Source organism: Cynoglossus semilaevis, chromosome 13, assembly GCF_000523025.1.
Source record: "Cynoglossus semilaevis isolate Cse_v1.0 chromosome 13, Cse_v1.0, whole genome shotgun sequence".
Lineage (NCBI taxonomy): Eukaryota > Metazoa > Chordata > Actinopteri > Pleuronectiformes > Cynoglossidae > Cynoglossus > Cynoglossus semilaevis.
Window position 1 is genome coordinate 12,089,759 of NC_024319.1, and position 27,198 is coordinate 12,116,956.

At 39.9% G+C, this 27,198-nt stretch overlaps 1 protein-coding gene across 1 annotated transcript in view; it reads left to right on the forward strand.

The window, feature by feature from the left end:
• LOC103388616 (CUB and sushi domain-containing protein 3) overlaps positions 1 to 13,160 on the forward strand; it is a 189,517-nt gene extending 176,357 nt beyond the window's left edge. The window contains exons 63-71 of the mRNA XM_025061476.1: positions 841 to 952; positions 7,673 to 7,852; positions 8,230 to 8,295; positions 9,346 to 9,504; positions 9,792 to 9,904; positions 10,554 to 10,641; positions 12,105 to 12,246; positions 12,889 to 13,042; positions 13,140 to 13,160. Coding sequence (XP_024917244.1) covers positions 841 to 952; positions 7,673 to 7,852; positions 8,230 to 8,295; positions 9,346 to 9,504; positions 9,792 to 9,904; positions 10,554 to 10,641; positions 12,105 to 12,246; positions 12,889 to 13,042; positions 13,140 to 13,151 — 1,026 coding nt within the window. The 3' untranslated portion in view covers positions 13,152 to 13,160. The remainder of the gene's footprint in view (positions 1 to 840; positions 953 to 7,672; positions 7,853 to 8,229; positions 8,296 to 9,345; positions 9,505 to 9,791; positions 9,905 to 10,553; positions 10,642 to 12,104; positions 12,247 to 12,888; positions 13,043 to 13,139) is intronic.
• The last annotated feature ends 14,038 nt before the right edge of the window (positions 13,161 to 27,198 follow it).

The following is a 27,198-nucleotide window of genomic DNA, read 5'->3' on the forward strand; positions in this document are numbered from 1 at the left end:
GAAACTTAAAAAAAACAGTAGTGCTCCATTATTAGGGCATATGTGGCTTGACGTTTATATTGATTATATGCAGATTCTTTTTGCCTTTTCCATACATACAGATTGTCTTTAAGCCCATTCACACTACCATGTTAAATCATGGTTCTACTCTATTACAATAAATATAGTACTTTGTAGTTGAATAACACTTCTCCCCGGAGATAATGGATGTACGTCTTCTCTCACACTTCAGCTGTCTTTGACAGACGTCAAGACGTTTAAATCAATATATACAGTTTAACTGCAGTGATTGTAGTCTGTGCACATACAGCACACGTATTAGTGTATACAGAAGTAAAATGTGTACTCTGGAAAGTACACACTGTTTCTCTTGCCTTTTTGGTTAGAATATCTGAACCCTGGTGAGTCCAGATGCTGTTTATTTTTTGGATCACAGTCACACTGTGGACATGCATTCATTCTGCATTGCTTCACCCACATCTTCACGGTGTTGATTCTTGGAGTCACGCCTCAGCTGTCTTCAAACCTTTGACTGAGATAGTAGCAGGGTTTAGAAGTCAAAAAACAGCAGAAGATGAGTCGCTCTGTATATCTTACTACACAGAAAACTTTTTTTTTATGTCTTAGCACTACTTGATAACAAAATGTTGCCTGTAGGAATAGCCTCCATCTGCCTCCACACTGCACAAATGGGTTTACAGTGCAGCATTTCCCTCCAGCTCTTTAGATTTGATGATTGGAGATTATAGACATTTGCATCAGTGCATTGACTCCCTTTCTCTCTCGTTCACTCTCACTAACTCTCGCTCTCTCTTTTATATGACGTCTCTCTGTGGCCAGGTGGGCAGCAGGGTAGACTTCCAGTGCCAACAGGGACACCTGCTGCAGGGCTCCACCACCCGCCTGTGTTTGCCTGATCTCACCTGGACCGGAACGCAGCCAACCTGCATCCGTGAGTGCATCCACCTCGTTCTCTCTCCCTCTCAGTCCTTATAACCGGCTGTCCCTGTCTTACACTAACCCTCCTGGCGTCCTGTCAGCGTTTATCTGCAAGCCTCTGTCTCTTTTTACTCACCCTCCACCTCCTTCTCCCATCACTCCTTCCTGTACCAACTTCGCTCAATCCTGCCGTAGCCTTTGACCTCCCAGTTGATTGCAGCCTCACCTCAATCAATCTGCCACACCGGTCATTCTGAAAGTGAGGTGCTGACTGTGATTACTGTCATTCTGTTTGAATGACCTGAGCTGTCGACCAACTCTAAACTAGGTTTGTGCAGCTTCAGCCATGTTGATTTGCAGAGCCGGGTTCTTCCTCTTCTTTATTTATTTATTTTCTTCTTAGATGTGATAATCCCGTGTCTCCCTGGAAATCCTTTTGAGCTGCTGCAGTTTTAATGAAAAATGTTCCCGACTGAGATTTTTTCCAATGGTGTGAATTTAATTTGACGAGGAAAAAGTAAACATTAGCACGTGCAGGGATTCAAACTATATGAATTATTACATTCATGATGGATTTAAGATTTAACCTGAATGTGAATTTTCTGGACATGTTTGTGTAGCTGTGCATGGCTGAGTAAATCCATAAACAGTTGTAAGGTCCAGTACTCCTGTTGGCAGGGAGGGACAACTTTCTGCACGGACGTCCATTCAACGTTTAGCTAAATTTTTCTGCGAAATGAGTAAACGTGTAGAAAGTAGTATCACATTCACATATTCAGTTTTCCTTCTAACAGGTTTTTCTCTCAAGATCAAAGCAGCAGCTGCGGTCACCACTGCAGTGGTGAACACACAATAACTTGTGTTAGCATGATGTTGACCCTCAGTCTGAGCACCTGTTTCATTCAGAGGGTTGATGCCTCCAGGCTTTAACTCTCCTGACTTGTCGGGTTCACTGGGTTCCTTTTTATTATAATTATTTGTCTCTGTGTGTGTGTGTGTGTGTGTGCTCAGGTTGCAGAGTTTCATGTGCTGCTTTTTTGCTCTGCTTTTGATCTGCAGGGACCGAGAACTCTATTGATTTTCTCTCTCTTTTTTTTCTTCGGCCTCTCATTACAGCTGAGCTGGAATTAAAGCCGAGAATATTAGGTCTGATGATGAGCAGATTTTAACCACATACAATAAGTAATGCTAACACTAATGCTGCTACTGCTGCTACAACTACTACTTCTACATATATGGCAACAACAACCACTATTTTTACTACTACTATTACAAATAATATATATTGTGTATACTATAAAAAAAAAACCTCCATTCTCATTCATCTCCAAATCCGTTCCAACATTTCAGGGACGCTAATCTGAACCTCACCAGTCCAGAACTGCCACATACAGAGACCAATAACCATTTACCCCCGCACTCATTCCTTCAATGTATTACTTGTTAAATTATAGTGAAAAAATAACCTCACGTTGAAGGTTTCTGGACTGAGAAACTCAAGGTCTTGGAAAAACACCTGCGCAAACACCAAGGAAACATGCAAATTCCACTCTTCAAGGAAGACCATTAGTTACCACTGGGATTCATGTTTTTCTTGCTGTAAGGCAAGAGCCCTAAACACTCTACCACTGTTTCCCCTGATAGAATTTTAATAGAACTTTTATTATATTATATTATATTATATTATATTATATTATATTATATTATATTATATTTTTTTTATTTAATTATTTAATATCATGAAGATTGCTATGGTTGTGTAAAACAGTATTTATAACGCACAAACACTATTTTACATTAGTATTGTTTAAATGTAAAATAAATTGTTCATTTTTTTTAGTATTTCAGTCATCATTCATTGACTAGTACACAGTTCTCGAACATTCTTCAACATGGGCCTCTAAATCCAGCAAGTATTAAGACTGAAGGGTCTTCTTCACCCTCCGGTCCATAAATCCACTAAAATACCTCTCTCTATGATGAAATGGTCTTCTGCTACTGTGAAGCCGCTTGAATGGCTTTCAAAAAGAAGCCCACCAATCTCACACTGCTGACACCGGCAAAAGCGTGGAGGGATTATCTTGGCCATAAATGTAATAGATGCAGTTTGCCCAAGTCAGAGTTTAATATCACTGGATAGTAATCACATTATCTTTCTATTAGGTTAGGTTTCTTTCCAAGGAAGTGCCTTCAGCTCACTTTAAATTCTAACAAAGAATAGTTTTGAGGTGACAGACAACAACATGTTAATATGTCAGCCAGGTTGTAGCATTTAAAAACCCATTCAGTTAACAGAGGCACAGGAGACAAACTAAACCTGGATGAGTCCAGATCTACATACTGAACTGCATACAGTATGTAATGTTTAATGGCAAGGTGATTTAAGGCCATGTTTTTTGCCTGTTGACTCTAAAACATCTCGACTTGATAAGACGCTCTTTGTCTTTCTGCCAATATACAAACAATGACCAACAACTGTAACAGAGCTTCATAAGACCTGCTCTAAAAACCAGGAACAGTCAAACCTTTGGACAATAACATAAAAAAAAACACACTTGCTGTTGAGTCATCAGATTACTGGAGTTCTGTTATTAGCAATGACTCAGTCTTTAGCTCATACTCACCCAGGATGTAGAACATGTTTTGCTGCACATACAGGTGACTAATTACATATCAATAGTGGACAATAAAGGGGAGAGGAGAATCAGCTTCATCGGTCATTCCACACACACACTGTGAAATCTGTCATCTGTTTTCAACCCATGCTTGGCTCTCAGCAGCCTGTAATTTTTTTTCCCCCTTAACACTTCACAGCCAGGGCGGTATATGACCCTGTAACCTTTTGATAACCAGCACAATCTTCTTACTGCTAGGTAAACGACTACACCGTTAGTTGGTCCTTAGAGCAGCTCAACAACTGTCATTATTTGAAATGATACTTTATTATAGTGCAACTACACTTCACATTGTGTTTGTGCTGCAGGTGAGCGTGGACTCGGCACAGGCTGTAGTTCAGCCCTGGTCCTTGGTGTTCTGGATGAACTAACCTGTGTTCACAGCTGTGACAGAGAACCACAGTTCCGTAGCTAAGGTCTGATCATGACAACATAGAGCTTATAGTCCACCTGCATGGTTTATGGTTCCCAACTTTCTCCTGACGTTGAGGCACTATCCAAATTACATTAAACATCAGGTTTTGTATTTCAAAATAAAAGTCACCTTCACGTTGTAAATGACAGCAGTGATTCCACCTTAACAACTATTATACACCAAGTTGACAGGCTCACTAATGTAAAAAAATGTTCAGACTTAGTTTGAACTCAATGTTTTTGCCAGGCTACATTTGTTACCTCAGTGACACTGGTATGGATGAGCTGACACTGGTTCAAAGTTTGGATCTGGAAGAAAAGGTGAGCCTGCTCAGCATGAATCTCACTGGTCTCCACTGACGAAAGGAATTTTGACAATATTGCAGTCTGGAGCAGTCCAACTGTAATGATTCAAACAGAGGAGCTTTATGTTCTCTTTCCTCCCCTCACTAATGCAATCTGTCTGTCAGAGATTCCAACATGGAGGGCCTTTCACAGAAATGTGAAAATGTCTTTTGTGGACTCCTGTAATCTCAAAAGTGAAGCCGGCGGTGTTGGTTTGAAGTGTACTGTAAGTAAACACAGCACTGTCAGCAGAGCCTGATGAAGGGTGTGACACACAACAACTCATGGCCTTGTACAGTGTCTTCTATATTCATGGTCCAAAAAAGCCTCCACGACCTGGACATGTGCTGGCAGTTTGTCATTTAAATGAGGTCCACAGACTCGTGCTCAGGCGGAGAGAAGAGAGTTTATTCAGTTATTTATTTATTTCCCAGGCCTTCAGACTAACAGCCTCACAATACGGGGTAGTTTTTCTTCTTTCCCTCTCACAGTGTAAATAGATTCTATGTTCACTGGATTTATGGACTCGCACAAAACAGAGGAGTACATCATTTACCACAGACCTCGTCCTTCAGCTTTCTCCATCATGTTGTTTCCAATGTACCATACAGCTAATTGTTAAAGTCCACGAGCGGCCGAGGATCCTCACCGAATTCTTTCAAGTCAATGAACCAAACCTGCTCTTGGTCCACGTACAGTTCTTTATTGGGCAAATTTATGTCATTAGTCATGAATGCACACATACATGTGGTGACATCTAATATCCAGTGATATCCACCAGGGGGGATTTCCTGCAGTCAGCTCATCTCTCATTAAGGCAAGAAACTGGGTTTCACTCCGGCCTCTCCTCCACATCCTACTGCCAATAATATCATTAGGATGCCTTGACGGACGGAGTTGGCTGTGTGACTCACTCGCTGCTGTCTCCCATTTGACAGCTGGCAGTGTATTCTTTCACTCACAGGCTGTAAACTTACTTCACACATTTCCCTGATGCCTCTGAGACTCGGTGTTCAGCTCCTCACGGTTTTGGTGCTGCCAGGTGACGTGCCGAGAGAGATTTTTTTTATTTGGAAAAAGAACAGTAAAACCGCTCATAAAGAATCATAAAGAATTATTGTGATTTGACAGTAGAAAAGCGGTTGGTGCTGAAAAGCAAGAAAATCGCTGGTTTGATCCCCAGTCTTTTTATATGGAATTTGTATGTGTGCGTGGGTACTGTAGTTTTTTTTGGGGGGGGGGGTTCAGTCCAAAAAATGCATCTTTGGGATTAGTTCTTTGTTCTCTCTAAATTCACCACAGATATGAATGTCAGTATGACTGGTCGTTTGTCTCTAAAAAGGCCAAACTGTCCAGGTAAACCCCGCCCCCAACTGATTTGCTTGAGCTCCGCCCACAACCCTTAAATGGATTGGAGTGATTGAGTCTCATTTGGAAATCGGCTGTTTATTGCCTGTCATTTTGTTACCAAAAATATCTTAAATTATATTAATATTTAATTAATATTTGGGTATAAAAATAACAAGTGAAACTGTATGTATTTATTGTTGTTTTTGTTATTTCTTAAATCAGCAGCATATTAGACAGAAAACAGCAAAATAAAGAGACACGTCAAATAGCACTAGTTTACTATTATTTTTATTTATTTTTGTAACTTTTACCCCGTTTTCAGCTATATTAAGTTTACCTATTAATTGTCTAAGTTATACTTAAGTTATTTAATGTTTTATTTTCCGTCAGTCCATGAAAGTTTAGCTTAGTTGGTCCATGAACTCATCCGTGAAATATATTAAAACTTACTACGATTAATAAAATTCCAATTCCGAGTTTTTCATTTTCTAAATCCTACAAGTCTGTAACCTTTCGATCTGCCATTCCAGGTGACAGGAATGTCCCACTTTGTAGGGGTCTATCTTATTTTTTTGGTCTTGCTTCAAATCGGCCCACATTCCCAGTCAGTTCAGACACTTTCTGTGACGTCACCTGTATTCAGTGGCTGTGGTGAAAGTAGGACAGCCTCTCATCTCAGGGCTGTGACTGATGTTTGTCAAAGTACATGTGTCAATCACAGCTCCACCTAACATCGTATCAACCCGCCGCCCCACAGTGAATGTCTGTGATGGAGGCTGCCACTGAGAAGAGAGAGTGCAGCTCTGGAGCCGTAGGAACCGACCTTCCCTTGGACTAGTCAAAGTCTGTGGAGGCCAGAGCAGAAAAAGGGTTCTAAGTTGAGAGACTTTTCTTTCAGTCAGTCACAGAGGGAACGTTCAAACACTGCCAAAAAGTAAACAAGTTAAAAAGATGAAGAAATATCTTGCAATTTTTGCAACTACTTAGAGATCTCATGACCAAAGACTTAAGATTAGTGGTGATGCAGCGGAGACTCCTGATTCTTCAGTACAGTGTAGTTACTCTGTTAATGCATATCAACCACGTAAGCTGCTCTTCTTATTTTAGTTTGACATGTTTATTAAATATATATTTTCTTTATATATTGTTATCAAGCACTATTCAATTATAAACTAGGACCAAAACAAATGAAGGTGTTGATAAATGTTTTTCTTAAACCAACACACTCATTACTAAACCCATCATCACAGAGCTTGGAGTTTGCTGCAAATAATTCTCAGTCCATGCTGGAGTAAACTGGTGGTTTTTATTAGAATTGAATGTTGCTAATAATAAAGTGCTAACATCTCTTCACAGAAGTGATATGTTGTAGAAGTGTTGCGTGTTGCTAAGCCGTGGAGAGTGTCGTATTCAGGGTGAGTTCTATTTTTGATGTCTTCAGTTTCTCTCTACTTCACTGGACTTCGTGTGGCCCAAATGCTGCTATTTAAATAAGCCAGATACTGTATGGTCCATTATGGTTTTACAGTAAACTTGGTCTTATAATGTTTGGATTTATTCAGAAAACCCAAACGAAAAGAGCCAGGTTTATTTGTTTTTAAATTGATATATTGTGTGATATAATGTTGCTCTGGTTATGTTTCTCCTTTCATTAAAAAACTCTTCCATTGAATTTAAATTAGTGTAGGTGTCTGTAATTACGTATTCAAAAGGAAACTAGACAGACCATAATATTATCACTAAGGTGTCCTCCAGCCGCCCGGAGTCAATTTAACCTAAAACATTTGTAATTTTCTTCACTTTTTTTCCCGACTGACCCTTCCTCACCTTTTCATCCCACACTGAGAGCTTAATTATCTACCTGTCTATCCGTTGCCGTGTGTATGTGCGTGTGCAGGTGTAGATGTGAGTGTTTATGCTAACATGTCTGCCCTGTCTTTGCTCTCCAGCTCACTCCTGCAAGCAGCCGCGGAGCCCAGCCAACGCTGACGTCCTGGGTCTAGACCTGCCCTCCTACGGCTACACTCTGGTGTACACCTGTCAGCCAGGTTATTTCCTCTCCGGGGGCTCGGAGCACCGTGTCTGCCGCTCCGACGGCAGCTGGACTGGCAAGGTGCCTGTCTGCAGAGGTAGGAAGATGCCAGAGGTCTGCGGGTGGGGGAAGCAGATGATAAAGATGATGTAAAGAGAAGGAGGCAGTAAAGTTCACATGATCACAAGAAAGGCTTTTGACGTGCAGGCATGCAAATGTCAGCCATAATATCAATCATCCAACCATCATATCAATTTCTGTGATATCTGTGAAGCCAGTGTGTCACGTTGTTGTGACATTTCAGCATCTGTACTGCACAACAAAATTCCATAGATGTTTACCCATCGACAGATAGCAGTGATATTTGTCATGTTACTTGTTGGCCAACGTCCTCCAGCTGCTACGCTCTGCCACGTGCGTGTCCCTACATATTTGTGTGATACATATTTATGGTCTTTTTTTTTTTTTTTGCAGTCGGTTCCAAATCGCATGAGAAAACTGTCAAGCCAGTACCAGGGACGCCAAGCCCAAAAATAACTGGTGAGTTTTTGAATTGCCCAAGCTGTTAGCTGTAGAAACCGTGCCCCGGCATCTGTCAGTTCCACTGCACAAATATCAATAGGATTTTTTTTTTTTTTTTTTTTTTGGATGGCATTAATTGTGTATCTCGTTACTTGTACTGTGTACAGGGACAGAAGTGCAGCTCTGCTCTCTTCACTCAGTCTATTCTCTCTTCTACAGTGGTTAAATCCGTCTTCATTAAAGTTATAGTCATGTTAAACCTTACTGTATCGAGACGCTGCCATAAATTTATCATTTCTTAACTACTCTGCCGGATAATGCAAGCAATTAATTAGAATTCACCGGCACAGGCTCCAGTGTGTGTTTGCGTCACAGCTGTAATTTGTTTTGTTACCTGCCCTTTGTCTGAATAGTGAAGAGAATAATTGCTTTAAAGGAAAGTTAAATGTCTTTAGAAAATATGACCTGTAATGTAATAGGTGTGAAATACCTGCAGAGTAATTACTCTATAGGACCATTAAAAAACAAAGGTAATTTTGTAGGCATGGGGTCTGTAGTAATTATGCTAATATAATTAAAGAACCTAATATTAACATTAGCATAAAATATACAACAGAAAAATAGCGTTTATATTGTATGCGTGACAAGCTAATGATCTTTGTATTAGCCCAAGATGTAGTTAATACTAATATGTGTGATGACTGTACGCCTAATATTAGCATTATAATTATGGGCATATTAGCATGCTAACAAAGCACTGTGCTCACTTAATAGCATGCTAACAAAGCACTGTGCTCACAGTGTCATACTATACAAGGTTACGCAGCTAATGATCATCACCCTGTCCCCACGCACAGAAAAATATATTCACAGAAAAAGCTTGTTAGCATTTTCCTCCACAATGAAAAATAAAGATTACTGTTAGTTTTATGTAACCTTTCAAACCATCAAGACACGTACAGGTTTTAATGACTTGGTCATTTTGACTCGTCAAAACCACTCAACCCACTGGTGTCTGTGTTCTGCCGCTGCGTTTAATGAGTTTTCTTGTGTTTCTCTCCCCTCCAGTTCCTGACAATGTCTTTGCCCCTGATTTCATCTGGAAGGGTTCCTATCATTACAAAGGCCAGAAACAGCCGATGACATTGACGGTCACAAGCTTTAATGTTACAACGGGAAAAATCAATGTAACTTTAAGCGACAGTAGCGTGGAGTTTCAGCTCTCTGGTGAGACATCTATTAATCATCTGTCTTTTTACTTCCTTCTCCTCTCCTCTTCACACAAGCTTCACTGTGTCACTGCCATTTATTTATAAGGTGGCAATCATGCATGAGAGTGGATTTGAACTATTCCTATTAGAAATTGTTGTAATCGTCTTCCCGGAAAAGGTTCCCCGTCCTAATGTCCACTCATCAGTCAACAATCGCCCCCTCGTTGCAACAATTCTCTCTTTTCGTCCTCTTTTTTTCCTTTGCTTCATTTCTCTTCTCACTTCTTGTCGTCCACCTTGTAGGAGTGTACAAGCGCCAAGAGGCACAGTTAACACTCCTGCTGTACCATATGAGAGCACTAGCCCACAGCTCCCTGAGCAGGATCACAGCTGAGACCTGGACAATGGATGGATTTGTGAGTATATGTAGGAACTGAGAGCAGACGGTGAACAATCACTAAAAAAAAAAAAAAAAAAAAAAGAGTTGTAAATGTCCTTGCTGCTCTTGTTTTAGATAAGATTTTTATAGCCAAGTCCAACAGAGAAGGAGGGACACGACAAGAGCTAAAAATAACTCTCCTTTCTCCTGCTCATTATTCCAGAGTGTCAATAAGAAGAAGAATCATTTTGATTCCCTTGTTTTTTTTAACATATGTTGATAATGGTGGTAGATCAAAACACCAGGCGCTCTATTTGAACACTTTCAGTTTACACACAGTGACATCCTGTTCAGACACACATCCCTGATCTGAGAGAAATCTGGTATCAGGACATTTTTTTGTCACTGAAACCAACGTTGTTTTCATTTTTCTCTCACATCCCCTAATAACAGCCTGTGACAGGTAACTGAGCGCCGCTGAGCTATTGATAGCATACGGCTTCCTGTGTTCGCTGTTTAAACCTATTATTATTGAATGTAGCCTGACAGGCTGTGTGGACTGTCATACTAAACATCAACGGGGGGAAAGAGATGCATTATTTTCGTTTGCATTTGGAGCAAAACGTGGGGTTTCCTGACGTGGTGTTGTTGTTGTTTTTCTGATTGTTTGTTGTCGTTTTTGCCAGGTCTCAGCTGAGCCTGAAGGTGGCAGCTATGTATTCCAAGGATTTATACAGGGTAAAGACTACGGACAGTTTGGACTACAGAGACTTGGTACGTGTCTTCACTTTCACTATTACAACCAGTTCCATTGTCATACGTCGTCTTTAGGCCTTCATACCAAAGGAATTAACCCTCAGACTGGGTTTTTTTGTTTTGTTTTTTGTTAGTTTCATGCTTGTTGGTCCCAAGGTAATAAATAATAGTTACAAGTTAATGATTTAATACAAGTCACTGATTTGATTGTCATGTGGAGTGCTAGGAGGGAACACAACAAAGGCAGGCAAATTTTTTTAAATCATTTTTTCAAAATTGGATTTGTAAGGCAGGCAAATTTTCAATCATTTTTTCAAAATTGGATTTGTAATTTTATTTTCTTTATTCTATGAGAATGACAGTTTTGGGTTGAAGCAACAGCTGTGAATGTGTTGATGGTTCAAAAACAAACCTAAAATAAGGATGCTTAAAAAAAGTGTATGAATCACTGCCTCACACTAAGACGATCATTGGTTTGATACCTGCAGTAATGGTCCGTGTACTGTACTCTGGTTTTCCATGCAAAGCCAAAAACATTCAGATCAGGTTATTTTGAAACACAAGTCGAGCAGAGGTTGTTTGAATGTGGGTGTAAATCATTATCTGTCTCAATATTTGGTCCTGAAATGGACTAAAAAACAATCAAACGCAACGGTTTGTTGGCTCGGACTCTTGGACTTTTCTAATTTCTAATTTATCAAAATCACATCGCCTGGTAAACAATTCCGCCCTCGCCCGGTGATTCATGACTACTTACAGCTTTTCCACAACCCTAAAAAAAGTGGTAGAAGATGTTTGGGTTTTTTTTCCAATTCATCATCTACCACTATATCATTATAAAGATCAGGAGAGTTTTTATTTCCAATCAGTTCCATATCAACAACGATCGCGATCATTATTTCAGTTTTCATCATTTTCACTGAACCATCGTCATCATCATCATCATCATCATCATCATCATCATCATCATCATCATCATCATCATCATCATCATCATCATCGTCATCGTCTTTGTCATCAATATAATGGCCACTGTCATCATTGTCATCATATTATCACCGGTAAGTGCTCATATTTTTATTTTCCCAGTTTTCTCTTTCACCGTAAACGTTCGTTGATACTTAAGATATAAGATTTATTTTTTTGTAAAAACATTTAAGATGTTTTTCTTTCTCCCCTGCATTATATTTTATTGTAATAACTAAGGTTTTAACTAATCTAATCGCTAACCAACCATACACACTACTAACTGGTTAACCATCCACTAGTCAACAGCTTTGCACCAAGAAAAAGAAAATGAAAGCAGAGGGCGTCCTAACTTCATATATAAACCACGATTTAGTGCCATAAAAATGAGCTGAAGTTACTGTTGAGTGATGTTTTATGGTTTTCTTGTCAGCTAATGTTTGCATACTTTACCTTTTCATACACTGTATTCTGAGTCGACCGTATGATTTACCTGTGTGTAATTGGTTTTCCAGGTTTGAGCGTTAGGGAAAATGTTACCCTCCCCGACCCTGAACCTAACGGCTCCACCAACAGCAGTTCTGTTGCTGTTGCTATCCTCGTGCCTTTCTTTGCCCTCATCTTTGCAGGCCTGGGTTTTTATCTCTACAGACAGAGGTATGTGTTGTGTCCCGGTGTGAGACTAAGACACACACACACACACACGGGTTGCTCTCTGCAGGTTCGGATCTCTCATACGAAAAAAGAAAGCGGCATAATTTCATGAATTCCCTGCATGAGATACAGATCAAGATGAAGTAGATAGTACAGAGTGCCCCACTTCTACAGCCGGGCTGCTCTGCCTTCAGTGCCTGGAACAGCTTACATGTGCGAAACTTCAAAGCATGATGCAACATGAGTCAACACATTATCATCCAGTGCACATTACACAGCGGTATCGTTGACACATCATGACTGGAGCCGCTGATATAATACGGTGAGCTCTGCATTTCCACATACAAGCGTACGGTGGAGAATAAATGTGCGTACAGACGGATTAATTCTGTCTTGATTTAGATGGATTATCTCTCACAGCAGTTCATCCATTTAGAGACTGTGTCGCATGCAAATTTTGCACTCATTATGAGCGTTACCACTGGAACAGGCAGAGGGATTTTGGGACTTTTTTTTTTACAGTTATTATCATTCAGCCTCGTTTACCTACTGCAGCTGCCCGCGTCAACCAAATGAAAACATTGATTGGATGGTAATCGGGACACTTTCTTTCTGCTAATCTGCAACCTGCCCTTTCTCCTGCAGGAAAACAGATAAAGCCCAGTACACGGGATGTTCGGTCCACGAGAACAACAACGGTCAGGCCACATTTGAGAACCCCATGTACAATACGAACACGAAAGCTGCTGAGGGGAAAGTCGTCCGCTTCGACCCTAATCTCAACACCATCTGCACCATGGTTTGATGTCTACAGAGTGGATAGTTATATATTTCAATATAGGAATCAATATATATTATGACATATTTATATTTTGCCAATATCTGATAACGTACAGAGAGAACACTGAAATGGATGGAAAAAAAAACAAGAAGCACATCTGTGGCAACTCCTACAGTTGCGACCAATCATGAACAGAGGGGCGATGTTGACCCGGAGGAGGAGGGGGTTCCACACCTCTCCACAGCTTCTCCTCGTTGGGTGAAGAGAAGGAGATTCTTTACACTCTGTGAGTGTTGGCTTCATGAATTAAAAAGAGCCTCTGGCATAGAGATAAATGGAGTATTTTATGCTCTGTTGTATAAATAGAGAGGGATTACTTCACAATGCCAAATGAAAAATTTAGACTTCTCCTTTCTTTTGTTTCCCCCTCCAGAAAATCACTTCGATCTTTGCTGGTTTTTTTGGTTTGGTGTTGTGTTTTGTTTATTTATTTTTTGTCTTAATCTCACTTCCATTCTAATGAGTGTTTCTGTGTTTTCTCTCATGGAGGTGAGGAGACGCTCAACTGTGAGTTGATCAATGTGATTCTCCGTCAGTCTGTTTTTCGAGCAGACGGTTTTGCTACAAAAAAAAACAAAAACATAAAAAACATACAAGATATTGTTTCTTTGATGAGTCTCGGTGCAGTTTCCCTTTCAAGGTTACTTGGTCAATTATACCTGTTAATTGGATGTTACATTCTGCTGATGAAATGTGCGGCCGGGGATATTGTTGCTCAAACTAAATTCTAAAGGCTCCGGCTTTAATTGTTCCGGTGCAGGATCTCAGACGACGACAGTGTTTTATTCTGAAGCGCTACAGTCAACATGAGACTTAATTATAAGCCTCTGTGCAGCGACGTCTCTTTTAAATTACAGACTAGCCTGTGAGTGGAGTCAAGGCAAAACTTTACTATCCAGCATGTTGTGGGCTTCATCTACTTAAAGAAAAAGTTGTACAAATTGGTTTCACTTTAGATGTTTTCATTTTTATTTCAGTCTGTGTTCCAAAGCAACTGAGGGCAGTGTAAGGAGAGTAAACCCTGCCTCCAGGCTGTGGGTGTCCAGCACCGTAGGAGCTTCACTTTTATTGACAGACAAGGTTGAGATTAGAACCAGCGCACAGTAACTACAGTACAGCTGGCCAGGTTCCCTCCCAGGTTTATTTGAGCCTGGATGTTGGACTTACTTTAGAGTAACTCCAGGATTGAACATCCTCTGCATCATCTCCAGTTCTTCTAAACTGAGCAGTATATTTATTTTTGGGAAACTGAGTCTTTTGTTGAAATAAAAAACTAATCCATATCCTCCTACTCTGAGACACTTGACAACTGCACACCTTGGCCTGTTTTGTTGACACTGACTGAGATAAGAATGTTTTGTTTTTTTCAGTGTCTTACTGAAAACGTCAGCTTCTGCCAACAAATGTACAGAACACGTGGAGAGGAGTTTGCACACTTACACATGAGCCACAGTCATGTTATATACATCCATCCTTATGATCGAGACAAAAAAAAAAGTTTTCTGTTCATCGCATTTGTACATCATTGCAGTGCCTTGGATACTGTAGGGGCATATGTTGGAGGAGGACATCTACATCAACTGCATCAATGGTACCTGGACACCAGTGTGAGTCATTTGCACAGTTTGGAAGTTTGGTGGTTCAATATCAGAGGAAGGGTGTGTGTTTAAAAAAGAAAGAAAGAAAGAAAGAAAGAAAGAAAGAAGCAGCTCATAGTTTCATATCTGTGCATGTAAGTAAACAGCTGCTATACTTCTTTGTACCACTAGGTGGATTCCCGTTATTGCCGTTACATTTTGTACATTTATACAGTTTTGATACTTGATGGCATTCCTTGGTAAGATGTCTTGTGTTATCAATATGTAATATATTTTGCAAGTTCACATTTCTTTTTTGGGGAGAAAAGAAACGCATCTGCTGAAAAAAAGAAACGAAACAAAAATAAACCAACAAAATGATGTGGAAAATCAGTCTCATGTCCCACTTTCAGAGTAGATTAGAATGCTTTCAAATGTACCACTTAATTATATCCCATTCAGGGTCCTCTGTATATGAATATGTACATACGTCAGAACTTTTGTAAAGAGATATATTTTTTATGCAAATGAGGCATTTGTAAGTTATTGAAATATGTTGTGTAAAATCCCACATGTAAATGTCATGTAAGATCAGAAATGTTTTGTATTTTCTTTCTTTATCAGCAATGTATAAATCCTTAATTTATATATAAAAATATGAAACCATGAACGTGTACTGTATGTCTTATTTTATTCTTTTTTTTTTAGTATTATAAAGTTCTTCTGCCGTGGTGTGTTTTGAAAAGGGCTTCTAGTTTGGTTTCGGGTTTTTGTTTTTTTTGTTTGTTTGTTTTTTTGCTTCGTCCAAAAGGGTTTTCAGGTTTTCACATTTACCCTGTGAGCCGTAGGTTTTCCCACTCCCGGTTTAGAGTCTAAAAACAGGCCAATGTTTTTGTCGTGATGGTGAAACTGAAGCACCTGTGGAACTGAACCATTTTTCCTCAATTTTGACATGAGCCTGTGATTTTCTCGAGGTGAGATTAATAGAATGAATGAATGAGTGAATGATGAAATCTTTGAAATTTAAAAAGAGGGAAGAGAGTTGAATGGTGCAATATCCATTACGAACTGTTTCAATCGTTTTCAAGGAGGCAATATGGTGTCAGTGTTTGAATTATTCAGACACTACAGTATGGAGGAGCAGTGAAAGAAGTGAAATGAGCTGCGAGCTGAGTCTCTTTAGCATTCTCTTCATATCTGATTTCTTTTTCTTACTGATAATGATGAGGAAAAATGTTTTAATTAAGTAAAAGGCCTTTTTATATTTTCCTTTATATGTACTCTATTCAAAAGGTTTGATTGTGTAACAAGACACAAATTCCTGGAAAGTAGATGAGATGAGATGAGATTGCACTTTATTTTTTCTCTGAAAGTCACAATAACAGTGAGCACAAGGCACAACAAAACTGCAGCAACAGGAACAGGACAGTTATTTCACAATGAACTGAAACCACAGTAAAGTGATGTAAGTAATGTTATGGTTTATTTATTTATTTTTGGCTTGTTGTTGAAGTGTGTGAAAAACCAGAGCACACCCATACGTGCAACGGTTCTAACTGCAAAATGGAGAATCAAACTAGCAACAGGTGAGCTTTGACCTCTAATACAAAAATAAATCAATGTACAAATAATAAAATGATTCTTTAGTATTTAAACGATCGTAGATGTGTCCACAGAGCCTGGACCGAGGTGTCAATTTGTTGCAGCATCGCACAGAAATAAAGGCTGTGGGGATATAGACCAAAAAGAATTACATCCAAAAACACAACCCAAAGGAAGATGGTCAGACGAAACAAGAACAGAATTCGTCGACCATGGACATGTTTGTTTACGGAGGAGGAATGAAGCAGCGTACCATAATTCTAATAATCACACGTGGCATCGTGGCAGCGTACCATAATTCTAATAATCACATCACTGCGGAATGAAATCATGTGTGAAATGATGTAACAGCGATCACTTCACACTGGGTACAAAGACCTGTGAGTTGTAAACATTCAGAGATCGTACTGTGATGTCAGACTCAGGTTAAATGTATGCTTTAAAGTCTAAGCCTGGGATTTGTGCACGGATTACACACGTGTCAGGAGGATTTGCCATTGTTTCCTCACAGCATGTACCAGCAGATTTTACACACGCTGATGGTGTGAGTTTAGCTGCTACATACAGTAGGCTCATGGCTTTGTTTGTTGAATGTGGCTGTAATAGGCTCATTGCAGAGCTAACAGTAACATTCTGTCAACACTGACTTGACCTCTAGTTTGCCTTCGGAGCAGACTGGCTTCATTAGAGCTCTTGTTCCAGTGTGGGAGATTCCCCTGAGGACGCTCTCTGGTGTTTGGGCGCCTGACTCCTGCAGCAGCGTGTCTCTTGTCGGTCTAACAAATGCTCTGTTTAGCTCTGGTGACTGAGCAGGTTAGCGCAGTAAGCTGATTTCCCTGCTAAGATCACAGAGACATTTGTGGTCTGGTGGTGTGGGCATGTTCCTGCTGGAGAAAATCAATTTGTAGAGGTCCATGTGTGGGTACAGTGAATGGATGTTCCTGGTTTTCCTCTGGTCTTTAGATACCCCGTGGCATTCTTCCACTTTCATCAAGAGACTGGATGTGTAGCGTGAAATCGCAACCCACAACAGCAGCATCCAGCGATATTGACATACCGCCTGATGGATGGAGGAGTCCGCAGGTTTGGACATGACCAAAGTTTTCTTCACAGAACGAGAAACACGAGAACCATTATTGATCTGACTGAGCGCAGCTGAAAGAGTCTCAACTTTTTTCCCCTCCCCATACTGCATGCCATAATGAGGAGACAGGAGACAGGCGGCTCGGTTAAGTTGTTGGTTTTCCTCCATTGTGCGTGCCAAAGCGTAATGGCTGGTGTTTGTTTTCACGGCCGTTTTTGCTCTAATGTGCTGCATCGTCAGCTGACTAACTAGCTTTTTGTCCCGCATGTTTTTGTCTTTCGCTAATGAGCCATTCTCAACCACTCAGTGTCATTGGCCACGTCCTCAGGGAGGAGGGCTGTGGTTGATGCAGATGGGGAGCTGCTGAGAAAGGAAACCCCAGGGAAATGCTACTTAAAGGCATTTAAATCCAGGTAACAAAATCTCTAGTTTTAGTTTAATTGTCTAAAACTTGTCAAAAGAAGATGTTTTTTCTTTTACCAAAATTTTCAGAAAACCCTTCCAAATCAGTTAATGATCTGCTGGGTATTTTATCTTAGTTTTCAAATAACTATTTATGCACCACAAATATTCAGTTTCACTCCTAACAAAACTAAAAATTGAAAAGATACGTCTTGGAAAATCAGCAGGGATTTAATATTTTCTGGTTGCACGTAGGATGACCTCAAAGAGTTTTGATCCTCAATCGGATGAAAAATATAAAAAGGCTCCACAACCGTTTCAGCAAAATGCATCTTTTTAACTCATATTTAATGACTTTAGCTGTGGGAAATAGCCCAGAGAGGATCAAGGACTTGGGCTTGATTGGAGTTACAGTAAGGTGAGTGATAAATGTCACAGCAGCAACTCAGACATCAGTGTGCAGCTGAGATTGAGGGACAGATTTTACCCACATTTACATCGCTGCTCTGCACCTTCATTAACCGAGGGAGAGTGTGTCGTAACTAGGGAATAAAAGGACACTTGAAAGGGTTAAGTCTCTTGCCCAAGGACACTTCAGAATGTATCTGGGTTTGTAGTAAGATTTTTTTGTGTGTGTGAAAAATAATATCACCAAAAAACAAGACATTTCCATCACATATAAATGAATACACACAGAGCTGTGGAAACATCTAAATGATGGCAGTGGTAAAGCGTTTCAAGTTTTAAGAATTGTTGTAGGTATTGTAGTCGTAGTGGAAGAAAGGTGTTGATAAGTTATTGTTTTGTTTAATCAGTTGTACCACCGACAAAACTAGGAATTTAGTGTGGTGTGTACAGTTGGTTTAACCTGAGGTTTAAGCTCTTTTCTATCTCATCTCATATCACAAATTCATCTGCATATATAGTAATATTGGTCTGATGTGTCAGTCAATACAGTCAGGCTACATTTGGTCCACTGCAGTCTGAGGAGCTGGTCTCACAGCTGTAATCTGCATTGTATTTTACAGTACTGTACATCAGTGGCTAATATTTACTGCTATTAATAGCACTTGCTAATCGTGGAACCTATGAAATCTGTCTCTGTAACTCACATTTGAGCCAAAACCAACATCATTTTAATAACACTTTATTGTAATAAAACAGTACACCCTTTAAAATGTTCCCAGGTCCGTCCTTTAGTGGTGTTTAATTACATTTTTCAGTCTGAACAAACCATTTAACCCATTTAAGAACTGGGAAAATGCATTTACATCACGCCAGTCTAATAGGCAGAAAAATCATTAAACTGATGACGATGTGACTTTACACACACATCTCAAACTAATCCTTAGAAGTGTGCAGACTCTACCTAGCCACGAAATAGAAGGAGAATCACTTTCAGTTTCCCTTTTATCAGAGGTCGCCACAGCAGCAGTTCACATGGTAATTTGACAGAGATTTTACACCAGATGCCCTTCCTGACGCAGCGCTACCTGGGATTACATTCCCACACAATGGAAGCCTAAGAAAAAGAAAATCATTATAATGTGTAAAATGTTCTTATAGTTGTGGAATTTCAGCAGAAACAGGGACAGACAGACTGAATACAGTGTGGACAGCATACAGCCACAGACAGGGACATGTTCCCCCAATAAACCCTCAATGTCGGATGAAAGTGCTTAAAATGTCAGTTCAAAGACGTTTCCAAATCAATATGACAGAACTTAAAAGGTTCTTCCTGTGAGAAAAGGATAAACTGCCCAAATCCTTGTGTGGAAAGCTTGCAAAGACTTAACCTAGAAATCCTCCAAACTGTAAATGCTGCCAAAAGAGGCTGCAGCAAAGTAATGAATCAGGAGTTTTGGTACTTTTAACTGAGATTTGTAAATTTTTCTAAAATGATAGTTCATGTATCACAGTTTGGCCTGAATGTCAAAACGGAAAGTTCAATCAAATCAGTTGAAGCCACAGAGTTCTCAGTAACCAGTGATAAAAACACAGGCTTTTCAAACCATTCTTCCTTCCTTCTTTGACTTCTGTTCCTAACCCAGCATGGTACTTTGCATTGTTGCATTTCTTTTCCATTGGTTTGAAAAAAACTCAAAAAGATGTAGCATGGCATTTTTGGTGAATTAACCTTATTATCTTTCTTGCTGTGAGAAAGATTACAGTAATTCTTTCACTTCACTTTTGTGTGGGCTTTTATTGTGAAGTTGCTTGGATACTGTGGCTACCAGGAGTTTGACACGAAAACTGAACTTTGATTCGATGTTGTAATTGTCACTGAGCAGTGGTTTTGGACTTAGCTTGGCGACCTCGCTGGGGCTAATTTTAGTCTATGGAGTAATGTGATTTTGAACTTAAGCTGAAGACCGGAGACAAAAACACAGTGGAAGTAGAGATTATAAGACAGTGATTATTTTATCTACATTTCCAATAACTGAAAACCAAAAATAATCAACTGTACTACTGCGCAGTCAAAATCAGCTGTTAATGAAAGATTTTCTGAAGACATTGCCTGTATATGTATTCATATATATATCTATATACAAATATATATTATAATATATAATATATGTATACCTACATATGTATACCTACATATATAATATATGTATATATGTATATATGTATATATATGTATATGCATATATAGTGATCCCTCTCCTATCGCAGTAGTTGTGAAATGGGAAAATAGAGACGAGATAGTTATAATGTTATTTACGTATATATTTACCCTTCAAGAGGTGGAAAACTCAAAGATAAAGACATGAACAGGTTGTAATGGTGTGGAAAAAATATAGAGCTCAAGGTGAAAACAGTCGATTTGTTATCGGGATAAACGGCACCTGTTCAAAGCTCTTCACCTTCTCTTTAGGCCAAAAGACACTTTGGGAGACAAATCACAAAAGACAGCCTTGAGCCACATCCACATGACCTTGATACTGTACCAGCCCAGTGTGAAACCTGTTCTCTGCACACGCCAACTCCAATCTAATTGCTCACAGGGTGTCCAGCTTAATTGCCCCCTCCGTCTCTGGCAATTAATTGTGGAAATTTTCTAAATTACCTCCTAATGCCTTGTGACGTGCTCCTGAAGGAAGCAGATTCAGTGTGATGTGAAAAAAGCAGCTGCGCACAACAGATTTTTCCTTTTCCCAGTTCTTCGAGAGAGATGCTTTTGAGCAGCCAATCACATCTGTCACATGGGCGCAAGCTTCACCACAGAAATTCACTTCTCCCACAAGGCAAATTCTTAACACATCAAACCAGCGACAGTAATGTGCTCCTCTGTGTGGAGCTGCTTTATGAAGAAATCATGTCCTTTGTACGGCTGCCGTATTGTGGAGGACATGACTGCCATTTTAAAAGCAGTCAGGACATGATTGTAATTTCATCAGCTCTCGAAAAACCTCATTCACAGACAATTGTGGAACAAAATAATACTGCACCCTTCAATAAAAGCACCCTGGGAAAATCCACAGAAAAGAAAAACCATGACAGAGGCTTGTTTTTGATCACTTCTGTTTGTGAGCCAGTAATTGGACTTCATCGTCAAAACAGAACAGAGAATGGTTTATTAAAGAATTGCTTCTTTGCCTTTCCTGCTCTCTTTCAACGTGTATTTTGTCAAGGCTGCTGCAGAAACACACAAACTCATATCGGCATCATCCACGACACGATGAAAACCAGTTGGATTATTGAAGGAAATGCATAAAAAACAACAGAAAAAAGGTTTGATCCCTTATTGGAAGTTTGAACCATACATTGCTTGACATTCTAAATTTGTGCATAGCAACCAAAAACAGAGTAGGCGTCTGAGTGGAACTATTCACTTCTGTTAAGTACAATCTCCCTGTTTCTGGGTCCTGATTTTGTGTGATGTCATCAGTGCTGAAGCACAGAGCTGAGTGACGGTGCTTTGCCTTTGGACCTTCTGTCTATTTTAAAACGAAGTAACAACAGTTAAAGCTTTTTGTTCTCCATGTGAACAACAAAGGATGGAATTATATTAGAAGTGAAAATCACAAAAGTACGAAGCAGAGACCATCAAACAAAACAGCCAGGAATTGTTACATCAGACTAAAGCTGTACATTATAGTCATATGTTTTAGATACTGAAATACTCTGAGTACTTTTTCTACTCCTATTTATCTTGACAAAAGAAATATCTGATCCCAGCAGAGTATTGGTTTACCTCTTGCTCACTACATTCATCCTCAACCAATATCAATACTTTTCACCCTTTTGTATTGATAAAACTGTGGTTTATGAAGGCCCCATGGGTTACAGCCAATCACTAAGCCATCCTGAAGGTGATTTAGATCTTAAAGGCAGTGGGGAAAAGTGTGTTGACGTGTTGCATAGTCACTGTCAAAGACGGTGTGTAAAAAGAAAGAAATGCACCTTTAGGTTTTGTGTCAATGATTCCATTAAAAACCTGAGCTTGGATGCTAATTATTTCAATATCTGCTGATTGTTAACCCACTTAGACCCTGTCTAATTGGGTTTTTTTGACCAGAGGAAATTAGGCTTCACACAGCAACGCAGCGCTGCAATCTGATCAGAATATTTAGATAGAGAATGATTTTGAAAGATGTGTTAAGGGGAAAGGAAAGCTGCAGTTATGAGCCCTGAATTAATGTGTGACATTTAATCTTGTCATTGAATTGTTTTGCTGATGATATACCACCTCTCGGCTGAAGACTTTATTATAAATCACTGGAATGTTGACATTTTGGATTTGTTGCCATGCGTGCTCTGCATGAAGTGTAACTGTGTTCAGCAGAAAAAACTAACAGGAGGGGTGGGAAGGAAGTGTGCCTCAGACACATACGAAGCTGTCTGAGATCATGAGTGAACACATTCATTCTCTGAGGAATAATCACAGTGTTCTGCACTTGATGAAGCTATAGTGGAACTTGAACCTCCTCCTCAGAGGGGGCGGTTTAAGTAATCCATTAGGTAACATGCTGGGGAAAATCATAGTCTGTCATGTTCCAGCCATTATACCTGTATTTCCACTTTCTTGGAAATTCAAAGACCACTGTGTTACGCCAGTACTTTTCTTTTTTTTTTTTTTTTTTTTTTTTTTTTGCGTAAGTCACTGGACATGTCTAATCCACAGTCGGCAGAACGGTACCAACAATGATGATTGAGATGCTGGGAAGTGTGACGTGCCGTTTCGAAGCATCACCTCCGACAGACAGGGTCAAAGGCAACAGAAACACAGTGGCCCAGCTGCATCCTGGGAGTTCAGATCTCCTCGGGTTTGGTGGGTTATTTTTGCTGAAAGGATTTACAAGCACAGCAGACTCGGCATTGTATCCCAGTTGTTTACTATACTGGCTTCTTGTAATGGCACTTGAATGCCACATAATTCATGAACCGGGGAGTGCGGAGGCAGCTATACTCTCTCCTGTGATAAATGACCCAAAGTGTCCCTGCCTTTTGCTGTTGCTCCTATTTGACTAATGTTAACTATTAATGAACCTTTTCCTTGGACTACGGCAACGTTGTAGGGACACGTGTTATCTGGTTCCAATCTATTTTAAATGAAGGTGCCATGTTGTGACTTATAGCGTTCCCTGAAATCCTATACCCAGACATTTGATTTCTCTCTGCTAAGACTTCTCTCTTGTTTGGTCCCAAACTCAGGAGGATCATAAACTTGGTAAGGAACGAATGATTTAGTTTATTACGACCAAAGTTACAGTAACATTTTGTCCTTTTCTTGTTCCTAAGCACAGAGTGTCTGGACTGTGGTTTTTCCAAGTTTGCATCATTTACCAATGATTTATAAAGCTGAAGCTGCGTGATAAAAGTCCCTGTGACGTGATTTTACGGTCAAAGTCATAATCGCTACACTTGGTTGCTTCCCACTGCTAAATCCTACTGTAGAAACTCGGTCCTCCTAATGCTACCATATAATACCCTAGAACATGATACACGTAAATAAATACATAAATAATACTGTATATATGGACACTGACTATCTAACATTTTATTAGGGTTATACAGTGTTCTTATATAAGAAGATATGAGAATTTATAGAGATTTATACATACACAGTATCTATACATATATATGTGTTTCACACCTGCCATTGTTTTCACTGAGCTTTCTGCTCATCTTAAGGCACTTTTTAATGCATTCTTTAAAGGTGGCTTGTAGCATACACCACGACTCGCTTCTAAACTTCAGTGTAGCTGTTGCCCGCAACAACATACATCAGTCTACAGTTCTCTGAAATCTCTTTGACAATTCTATCTGTCAGCCTGTCAGCCATCGTCTTATTTACTGCCCTGCTCTCTGTGATGCTGGCCTGACGCAAGCAGGACGTTTCAGCTCCAGGTGAAGTCTCCACAAACACATGCTGCTTGTTGAGATGGTATTTCCAGCTCAACTCGCTTCAGTGAAACAGAAACTCTTTAGAAGACCCTATGGAGGGAGTCAGGCCAGAGACACACTGCATGTGTCCATGCCACTCTACTATTGTACTGTTGTACACATCTGCTGCTGCCTCACTACTGCCACTCCTGTTTGGGTTTCAAATATGCTGTCATTCTGTATACAGTTTGTGTATGTAAGAAAGAAGAACACTGCTCTCATCTCTGATGTTTGATCTGTGTTCAGTCTATGTTCAGTTATGGAGTTTTCTGAATAATGGTTAGTTTACTTTAACATGTACTGAATGTGGGTCATTCACACACTCACAACTGACACAGACAGTATAAACAGCTTCCTAAGTCAACATGAGAGAGATATTTCCCATCAGCGACATGTGCGGTGTATCTTTAACCTCAGGCCCTGAGGTTTCAGGGTCTTCTGAAGATTCTGGAAAAATGACAAGTTCTGTTACAGATTTAGTCTTCGTGTCTTCAGCAGAGTGCAACATTTCCTCGGAACCCAGTGCACTTTCTCATCATGCATTTCTAAGCCTTTCCTCAAACCATAACATTAGCAGCTGGGTGGTCGGTGTGAATGCTGTTATGATTTTTTTTATTGCCTGAATTATCCTGTGTAAACTGTATTTATTAGACATAATAGAAAATACAGTAAAGAGCACTTTGCTCGTACGCTGCAGGGCCACCACTTTTTTCCCTCACAGTCAGCACATCGCCTGTGCTACACAAAGGCACTGCTGAAATTGCTCTGTGGACGGACTCGCCTTCATCCTCTGCTAGGCAACGGAACGGAAGCCTCCCTGTCACCGGTTCATTTATCGGTGCCCTCTCTTCTGGTCTGATGCTGACCTTCAATACGTGAATAGCCCACCTGTCATGTAGTTGTCAAAAATGGAGGGAGGTTTATTGTAAGCAGGACATGGAAATACCAAATAACTTCAAAGTTGCCCAGAAAAGTTGTGTTTCTCATATAAAGTACTTTTTTTCCTGAGGGAGTTTTAAATTAATAAAGAGACTATAAAGGGCTGTTGTACTGCTTTTGGCTCTGGTATTATAATTAGTTTTGTCAGTCTCTACATCCATCCACCTTTGTATTAGTCTGTCGTTGTGTCCTGTATTATTGAGACACTTACATTTCCTCATGTGATCATCACAAAGCATGAAGTTTATGTGGTTTAGTCTTCACAAATCCTAATAAATATACACTGAGTTCCACAGCACCACATTAAATTAAAGCATTCCACCAACATGTCTACAGATTTATTCACTGTCTCTGTTCATGTGATAGAAAGCTTCATTTTTAAGTGGATGCCAGTTACACGACCCCAGTAGTCATAAAAATTACATCATGAAAATTGGCAAATTCAGCTGCACTGAGGTTTGGAATAATTTTCTCTGTGTGCATGAGAAAACAAAAGCTCCAACTGAATAATGCAGGTATCAGTTTACTGATTCATAAGGGAAGGTGTTGTTTGAAAACTAATCCTGAGATCTTTACACGAATCCCAGATAAGGGCCTGGGAACTGACAAAAGACAAATCAAAGCAGCAGAAGTGAGGCCCTGTTGGAATTTGTCGAAATTCTTTCTCCCGTTATTTCCGGATCTTCTTGCAGTGTTGCTTTGCAAAAAATGTTTATAGATTTGCACTCTTTACAGTAGTATTAGGGTGGGACAGATCTCCCAGTGCTATTGTAGTGGGGAGACAATTGTGCCACACTGGAGAAATGATAATGATAATTTGTCATTTCTAAATGAGAGTAGGTTTGTAGATAATTATATATTTATATATTTATATTAAAAACATTCACTAGTGGGAGGGGGGATTGGTAATAGTCATATCTACAGAAGCTTTTCGCTGCAGAACTAGTGTAAGAACCCTTGCTCTGGGGTGTAACACCAAGGTTCCAGTCCCTTCAAGCCAGATATGTGTGTGTGTGTGTGTGAGAGAGAGAGAGAGAGAGAGAGAGAGAGAGAGAGAAAGAGAGATCTTGGCAGGAGAGTCAAATTAACTAAATGAAGAGTAATATGCAGTACTGCAGGTTCTTCATGGAGCGTCGGTGCTCATCTAATGATGTTCTCCTGGTGTAAGAAATGCTCCAACATCTATAATTGAGATTATTAACTAAGCAGAGTGTGTTATGAAGCTAAAGGGACAGGGTGACATTTGACCACGGGATGGTGGAGACAGTGGCTCCTCTTGTCTCAGCCACAGCGGCAGTGAAATGCCACTGTCAGTTATCGTTCAGTGGTTGTCATGGCTTATGTGAAATCCATTTTACCCGTTTGAATAAATTCTCCAAAGTCCAAGAGTAAAAAAAAACTAAAATCAAATCTTTTCTGTCTTCACTTTTCGACACGGAGCATCTGACAGCAAATGACTGCCTGACCTCTTCAAATGAGACACCATCTGTCCTTGGGCTGCCTGTTGTCTTTCAAATGGCTCTGCCTCTTTGTTCTCTTAAACTACTTCATAATCTCCAATCACTTCGTACAGTAAAGAATCACAGGGAGCTGGATCCTGTCCTAGATAACATTAAATAATATCACTTTTTTTCTGTAAAAATCCACCAAGAAGAGGAACCGTGCAAACTCAAAGCAATGTCGTCATCTAAGAATAGCTTGTTGGTCTTTCGGTGACACAGCAGTTGACACTCACTTCATCCTTAATCAGTTAAAGAAATGAAAATACTCAACCATCTAAAAGAATGGACAGTCCATGAAGATAAGAAGAGGATGCAGAGAGTGGACTGGGTGGAGACAAGTGTTAGGGGAAAGCTAAGGATAGCAGTAAGACTGAGACTGAAGCACTTTGAGAAGGTAGTGCGATCTGCTCTGATACAGTGTGTGTTTGGAGGACAGTGTAGGCTGACTTGGAGCTCCTTATTTTCTTTGGGAATGACATGGATGGAGTGGATTAGAAAGTAGTTGATCCAAGGAACAGCTAAGGATCAACAGGAAAGCAGTTTCATCAGACTAAGTGTGACAAGAATGATTGTTCAGATGTGCTGAGATAGATGAACATTATATTGGAAAGTGTTAGA